This window comes from Megalopta genalis, chromosome 2, assembly GCF_051020955.1.
Source record: "Megalopta genalis isolate 19385.01 chromosome 2, iyMegGena1_principal, whole genome shotgun sequence".
NCBI lineage: Eukaryota > Metazoa > Arthropoda > Insecta > Hymenoptera > Halictidae > Megalopta > Megalopta genalis.
Genome location: NC_135014.1, coordinates 1,096,192 through 1,104,853, shown reverse-complemented (window position 1 = coordinate 1,104,853; position 8,662 = coordinate 1,096,192). Strand labels below are relative to the sequence as shown.

The 8,662-nt window shown below is 42.0% G+C and overlaps 1 protein-coding gene across 1 annotated transcript; it reads left to right on the top strand.

Moving 5' to 3' along the window:
* The first annotated feature begins 1,113 nt into the window (after window positions 1-1,113).
* LOC117223460 (E3 SUMO-protein ligase ZBED1) lies at window positions 1,114-7,961 on the top strand. The gene is made up of 4 exons (XM_033475733.2): window positions 1,114-2,635; window positions 3,165-3,614; window positions 4,634-5,166; window positions 7,344-7,961. The coding sequence occupies exons 1-4, from the start codon at window positions 2,006-2,008 to the stop codon at window positions 7,585-7,587; spliced, it is 1,857 nt and encodes a 618-aa protein (XP_033331624.2). The 5' UTR covers window positions 1,114-2,005; the 3' UTR covers window positions 7,588-7,961.
* The last annotated feature ends 701 nt before the right edge of the window (window positions 7,962-8,662 follow it).

Here is an 8,662-nt window from a genome sequence, read left to right as displayed (position 1 = left end):
ATCGATGCGTTATAAAATATCGTTAAAAAAGGGGCGACGACGGCGGCGACGGCGACGGGAGAACGACGACGTCGGTGCCGTGCCGTGCCGTGCAGTGCCGCGTACATTAAACCGGATCGGGTCAGGCTCACGAATTATTTGTTATCGTGCACTTGGCCCAGTTTAAGACACGCGCGTGCCGTTCCCGGTGCAACGGGGATGCATCGCTAATTTTTACATGCACGTCGTGCCGCGCCGCGCCGCGCCGCGCCACGCCGCGTACGAGTTCAAGTTTCCAGCAGCTTGTATTAATAATTGGAACGAAACCAAACACTTTTTAAAGAGTTCTGAATTATCGTGGCCACCTGTATCGAACGGTGCCGTAGATCGTCCGCCGGCTTTAAGAGGGATAACGCGTTCGCTTCCGACCGATTTCCACGCGCTCAATTATTTATTGCTTAATAACGAACAACCGACGTTTATGCAGCTGGATATTTTTAAAGGGAACCTGGCACCCGGTCGGAGCTCTCGGGACCGTAAAAGTATAGTTTCTTTGGTTCGCATAATTATACTTTGCTTATTTATGTTCAACGGAATCTACCGAAAATATATAAAATATATAAAATATATAAAATATAAAAAAAAAAATAAAATATATAAAATATAAAAAAAAATATAAAATATATAAAATATATAAAATATATAAAATATATAAAATATATAAAATATATAAAATATATAAAATATATAAAATATATAAAATATATAAAATATATAAAATATATAAAATATATAATGTTTCTGGTTTACGAGCAATATTCATCCCGTCGATTCCTTTTACTAAACGCTATTATTAGCTTATTGAAGTAACAACAAGACGTTCATGCAGATTTTTAATCAATGTTATTGCAACATTTGCCCCGAAATTACGTTAAACGGCAAAATTAAAGCATCGCCGATTTCCGATCGGAAGATCGTCGATCTTCGAACAGCTGCAACTCCGTTAAAAGCGATCACAAAATTATGACTCTTGTTTCAAATTGAAGCTCGAAGTCTCTGCTTTACGATGACGTAGCCTAATTTTTAATATCACGCACTGCTGATAGTATCCTAATATTCTAAGCACATGTTCGCGATACCGTGAATGCGCGACGATTAACTCCCTCCGTGGACCTGGACAAATTTTTTTCGAGCATTCCGTTCACAGCGTCGGAAAGCTCGGACTTTCCTCTTTAATTCGAGGGCAGAATTAGGTCGCTACGATTTTTTCTCGCAAAGTTACAGCGCTTTGAACGACAAGTGTGCCGGTGTCGTTAGAAACAACCCAAGGTACACCGCTAGGAGATTGCTCGGTCAGACTTCTGTCTCGCGTGTATGCGTTTCGTGCATTTATCGTGTACTTTTAGCGTGCTTTCAGCGTACTTTTAGTATATTTTCAGTATATATTTATCGTATATTTAGCGTAAGTTCAGCACAAAGCGAGCATATCACCGCGCTCTTGGTTTATTCTCAAGCACAATTAGCTTCACATTTCTCGTACGAAACGTATAAAATTCTATCGTTTAAATCCAACCAACGTCGCTCATTTGCTCAAATTAAGCATGCAAAAGACGTCTAAGTTCTCGGAAATTGTCTAGGCGCTGATAAATAATAGCCGCGCTCGAGAACTCCTTCTTTTCCACGTAGCGCGGCTCGGCTGCACAACTGTTTGTCCCTAGCGTTCATATCTTAACTGGATTCGATATATTATCGATACCTTATCGATAAGGATAGGATCGTTTCTAATAACGTCGAGCGATCAGATATCCGATAGAAAGAAGCGAAGACGCTCGCGGGCGAGCCGGGATCGAAAAATCGGAATATTCCGAGCAAACGGACGAACAGACACGCGTGCGATTTATTCAACGCGTAACCGCGATCCGCGGAAGATTAAACGCGGCGCGCGTTCCGATAAGTTCGTAGACACGAGAAAAAGGTCTCCCAGTGCAGTATTTGGAACAGTTTTTTTCGGTTCGTCGAGAGCGAGATGCCTAAAGCGCGAGCGAAGAGAAGCGCGATCTGGCTGCACTTCTCGGAGTTCGTCGAGCACGGCAGCAGCACGATGGTGAAGTGCAACGCGTGCAACCTGGTGCTACCGTACTGCAGGAACACGACGAACCTGTGGTCGCACATTCGCATCCATCACAAGAAGATCCTGGGTAACATCGCGGCGTCGGCGGCGTCGAATTCGGCCGAGGCGGAACGGCCGAGCGTTTCGGGCCGAAGCAGCGCGGCCGCATCGAGCACCGCCGCGACGCAGAACAAGGTGCAACCGTACTCCACGGACTCCCAGCGAGCCCAAGAAATAACGAACTCGCTGCTACTGATGATAGCCGGCGACGTGCACGCGTTCTCGATCGTGAACGGCCGTGGATTCGTCGGCTTCGTGAAGACCTTGGACGAGAGATACACGCTGCCGAGCCGCAACGCCCTGACGTCCAAATATCTGCCGGTGTTGTACGCGACCACGTGCAAGACCATCTCCGAGAAACTGTCCAGAGTGGACAGCATCCATCTCGCGATCGACTCGTGGACAGAGGCGAACCAGAAAATGTCGTTTCTGGCGATCTCCGCGCACTATTTCGCCGAGGAGGCGCTCCAAGAGAACACGTTGCAGGTGTGGATCGTCGTTTCGATAGTAAAAACACGCGTGGGTACACGTGCGCTTCGTATACACGTGCCGAAATATATAATTATAGTATCCATAATTATGGCACTCCCGGGAGGTTCCCGAGGCGATTTCAAGCAACTTTTTCCTTTGCGAAAATGCGATCCGCGGCTCCGTTTTCGAGTTATCGGCGAACGAACGGTGACCAATGAGAGGCGAGCGCGGCTGGCGCGAGGCGGCCGAGCCAACGAGCGCGCGACGCCCAGCTCCGCCGATTGGCTCGGCCGCGTAGCGCCAGCCGCGCTCGCCTGTCATTGGTCAGCGATTTTTCGTGAATAACTCGTAAACGAAGCCTCGTAGAACATTTTCGCTAAGGAAAAAGTTACTTGAAATCACCTCAGGAATCACTTCGTTCCGAGTATTAACATAATTATGGAACACCCTGTATACATGAATAAATGAACTAAATAATTTAATTTAACGCTCCGCGCTAATCTCCTCCTTTAATCGTCCGTGAAATCGCAACCGTTGGTCGCAGGTGTCGTACGTGCCGGATCGGCACGCCGCCGAGAACCTGCACGAGATCGTCGAGCGGACCGCGGAGATGTGGAGAATCACCGGGAAGATCAGAACGATCGTCCTGAACCGCGTGGACAGCGTCACGTCGGCGAGCAGCGCGGCTTCGACGTCGTCGCGGCGGCAGATCTTCTGCTTCGCGAGCGCGTTGAACATGGCGGTGCACGAGGCGATCCAGGGGACCAGGGGCGTGCTCGACGTGTTCGAGAAGTGCCGGGACATCGTCGACCTCTGCAGATCGAGCCACGTCGTGGCCGAAGCGTTGAAGAACGAGCGAGCCCGTCAGAACTTGTCGAAGGCTGCGTACTTGAAACGCGACGTCGCCGGCAACTGGAGGTCCACGTACTCGATGCTGTGCGGTATCCTGGATCAGCGATCTATCTTGTCGGCGATGCGCGCGGACCAGTCACAGGTGTTGTAAAATTGTGTTCGTGGAGTACGCGTTGGTGCGTTCACATGTGTAGCTTGAGGTTCGTGACGCGTGTGACGAGTGGACCGCGGATTTTATGCATTTTAACACGTTCCGTTTACTTAGTGAACTGAACAAATTGTTTACAAGAAATTTAGAACCGAAGAATCAATTTCCACCTCAAGAATGGGCGTTGATAAGTTTTTGTTACGTTGTTATGTGTACGAGAATTAATAATTGCACGTAATACATCAAGTTTTAGTAAAATATCAAAGTGTGAAGATTCGAGTAAAAAAAGCTCGGCACGGAACGTGTTAAATGCGCGGATCAAATGCAAAAACGTCTGCGCAATGCCTGTATTGTGTGGTTAACGAAGACGATTTTTATTTGGCATAAAGATCCGCAGTCTAGGAGTGAGCGTGTGTGGTACTATCTAGATCAGTGCGAGGAACGCTTCGGAACGCAACATCGGGCTCCGCCTCCCGACTACCCGACTATAGAGACGCTGCGAGACGCGCTCTCCGCGTTGCCTAGCAACGCGAAGGAGCGCGGGAGCGAGGCGCTGCGGCGGTGAGTCGGTGGGGCAGCGCGGGGAGCGGGATGCTGCTGCGGTGAGTCAGTGGAAGCAGCGCGGGAGCGAGACGCTGCGGCGGGGAGCTGGCGGGGCAGCGCGGGGAGCGGGACGCTGCGTCGGTGAGTCAGTGGAAGCAGCGTGGGGAGCGAGACGCTGCGGCGGTAGTCAGGAGGCGGAGCCCAGTGTTGCGTTCCGAAGCGTTTCAAAGCGTTCTGAAGCGTTCCAAAGCATTCTGAAGCGTTCCAAAGCGTTCCAAGCACCGATCAACGTAATATTATTAGCGTATAGATGGAACGAGGAAGTCGGGAGCGCGTATGAATAGAGAAAGAATACGAACCGTGAGAATAAGAGAATAGGGAAATACCTTTGCTACGGCCGTTTCTCGTTCCGTCAACAAACACAACCTTCCAATAAAAAGCGTCGAATGATCGATCGTACCACCTCGCAGGTGCCCTGCCTCTCGCCGACCGAATGGACCGTGATCGCCGGAACGGTTCAGGTCCTGAAGCCGTTGTTCGAGGCCACCGAAGAGGTGTCCGGCGACAGCAACGTCGCTATATCGAAGATAATACCGATCGTGCACTGCGTGAGGGCCACCCTCGGCAACCAGGAGGCACTGCCGCTCGTCGTGACCTCGTTGAGGGTCCGTTTGTTGAACGAGCTCGACCTACGGTTCGAGAACATCGAGACTCATCCCGTCTACTCGGTCGCGACCTTCCTGGACCCGAGGTACAAGAACATCGCGTTCCGCTCGGACGAGTCCGTCGCGCTCGTCCAGAATCAGCTGATCAGCCGGTGCCGATTCTGGGAGAACGGCAACGGCTACTGCGGCCCGCGGGCCACCGCGACGAAGCCGGAGGGCGACGATAACGCCGCTCGGCAGCTGAACGACACTCTATGGGCCGAGTTCGATAAGAAAGTTCAGGAGGCCGCCGCCGAGACCGAGTGCCTCTCGAACTCGCTGAAAGACGAATTGGAAAGGTGAGCCGGGCGGGTTTAGGAGAAACTCGACGGGAATGATTAACCCTTTGCACTCGAAGCCATTTTAACTGTAAATCTAAACGAATTTTTTCTGATTTATAGTATTTTCATTTGATATGACGAAGTGCATTCTATGCATATGAAATTGAGTATTGCGGTGACTCGTAACAACGGTTACACTTTTAACAATTTTATTAATTCTAAACTTTGTTAATGTAATAATTATTTTGGAACGTGATACAATAATTTTAGCGGTGCTTCAGAGTCACCGCTCGAGTGCAAAGGGTTAGCTGTGACTCTAAAATAATTTTTTCTGATTTATAGTATTTTCATTTGATACGGCAAAGCGCATTTTATGCATACGAAATTGAGTCTCGCGACTTACACAACGGTTACACTTTTAACAATTTTTAAAAAATCTAAACTTTGTTAATATAAAAATTATCTTGGAGCGTGATACAATAATTTTAGCGGTGCTTCAGAGTCACCGCTCGAGTGCAAAGGGTTAGCTGTGACTCTAAAATAATTTTTTCTGATTTATAGTAGTCTAATAATTGCTGAAGTAACGTAAAAACTTCGTTGCTAGAATAACATAAAGAATGATCTCAAAAAATGGTTATTTAATGGTCTTTTAATTCAACAAATTAATTAACGTTTATTTCAACGTATCGTAAAAATTCCCCCCACAAATTGACAACTCGATCTTTTCAGGTTGCAACCGTTTTTCTTATTTTAGAATTATTACTTTTTTTATTTCTATCTTTTTATTCTTATCCTTATTTTTTATTCTTATTTTCCATGCTAAGATACAAATTGCCCGCGTTCTAACAGTTCTAACAGATAAATTGACGCTTTCATTGCTCCGTATTTTATTAGTAACCTTTTCTACAAAAAAAGACATAAAAACCATAGTCTAATAATTGCTGGAATAACGTAAGAACTTCGTTGCTGGAGTAACATAAAGAATAATCCTAAAAAATGGTTATTTAATGGTTTTGTAATTCGACAAATTAATTAACGTTTATTCAAGGTAACGTAAAAATCTCCCCCAAAAATCGACGCTTCTATTGCTCTGTATTTTATTAGTAATCTTTTTTACAAAAAAGAGACATAAAAACCATAGTCTAATAATTGCTGGAATAACGTAAAAACTTCGTTGCTAGAATAACATAAAGAATGATCTTAAAAAATGGTTATTTAATGGTCTTTTAATTCAACAAATTAGTTAACGTTTATTTCAACGTATCGTAAAAATTCCCCCCACAAATTGACAACTCGATCTTTTCAGGTTGCAACCGTTTTTCTTATTTTAGAATTCTTACTTTTTTTATTTCTATCTTTTTATTCTTATCCTTATTTTTTATTCTTATTTTCCATGCTAAGATACAAATTGCCCGCGTTCTAACAGTTCTAACAGATAAATTGACGCTTTCATTGCTCCGTATTTTATTAATAACCTTTTCTACAAAAAAAAAGACATAAAAACCATAGTCTAATAATTGCTGGAATAACGTAAAAACTTCGTTGCTGGAGTAACATAAAGAATAATCCTAAAAAATGGTTATTTAATGGTTTTGTAATTCGACAAATTAATTAACGTTTATTCAAGGTAACGTAAAAATTCCCCCCAAAAATCGACGCTTCTATTGCTCTGTATTTTATTAGTAATCTTTTTTACAAAAAAAAGACATAAAAACCATAGTCTAATAATTGCTGGAATAACGTAAAAACTTCGTTGCTGGAGTAACATAAAGAATGATCTTAAAAAATGGTTATTTAATGGTTTTGTAATTCGACAAATTAATTAACGCTTATTCAAGGTAACGTAAAAATCTCCACCAAAAATCGACGCTTTTATTGATCTGTATTTTATTAGTAACCTTTTTTACAAAAAAAAAAGAACAAACACAAAAGCCATCGTCTAATAATTGCTGGAATAACATAAAGAATGATTATAAAAAAATGGTTATTTAATGGTTTTGTAATTCGACGAATTAATTAACGTTTATTCAAGGTAACGTAAAAATTCCCTCCCAAAAAAATAAAAGCGTCAATTTATCTGTTAGAACTGTTAGAACGCGGGCAATTTGTATCTTAGCATGGAAAATAAGAATAAAAAATAAGGATAAGAATAAAAAGATAGAAATAAAAAAAGTAAGAATTCGATCTACTTCCAGGTACCTACGCCTGAAGCTGATCAACAGGAAATCGAACCCGATTTCCTGGTGGAACACGGAGGGCAGGACGATGTTCCCGAAACTGATGAAGATCGCGTTGGAATATCTGTGCGTGCCGGCGATTTGCGTCTCGAACGAGTCATTGTTCTCGAAAGTCGGGCAAATCTTTTCGCACCGGCGTACACGTATACAGCCGAAATACGTGAACATGCTGTCCATGTTGCACTTGAACCAAGGCAAGTGAAACGTCGTCGATCGTTTTTTGTTTTTTCTTCTCCTTTTTTTTTTACCGCGCCGCGACAGAGATATTCGATCGTAATCGTCGTGTCCGCCTAAAATAAATTCTCGTTATCGCGGCAACCGCGTTCTTATCGAGACGTGCTTGAAATCTGTCCGATAATTTACAAATCCGCTTCGGAGTCATCGGGGATTGCATAACTTTCATGTATTATTTCCACGCAACGATCCAACGAATTACGTGAAGCTTGACCGAAAGTTACGCTCGTCGAACGAATGTTAAATATTTAAAGAGAAAACGTTTGTTCGATAGTTCAAAGTCTGGTAACATTGTATTCGTAAAATTGTGTATCATCAATTACATAATTCAATTGAAGTGCACACGTTGTGATTTCATTGTGGAATTCGTACCTCTCGCTTTCGATTCGATCGCTAATTGTTTTAATCACCGAAAACAATAATAATAATAGTAATACTATTACTATTATATAATAATAGTAATACTATTACTATTATATAATAATAGTAATATTACTATTATATAATAATCGTAATATTACTATTATATTATTATTATAGTAATACTACTGTTATAATAACATTATTATTATAGTAATACTACTGTTATAATAACATTATTATTATAGTAATACTACTATTATAATAACATTATTATTATAGTAATACTACTATTATAATAATATTATTATTATAGTAATACTACTGTTATAATAACATTATTATTATAGTAATACTACTATTATAATAACATTATTATTATAGTAATACTACTATTATAATAATATTATTATTATAGTAATACTACTATCATAATAATATTATTATTATAGTAATACTACTATTATAATAATATTATTATTATAGTAATATTACTATTATATTATTATTATAGTAATACTACTATTATAATAATATTACTATTATATAATAATAGTAATTAATAATAGTAAATCGAAAACGATGCGATTTAGATACAGTTTTTCAAATCGATCTGCATAGTAATTCCTGATCGACAGTATACATGTTCAATTGCTTCGTATTTTTACTTGTATTTTGTGCTA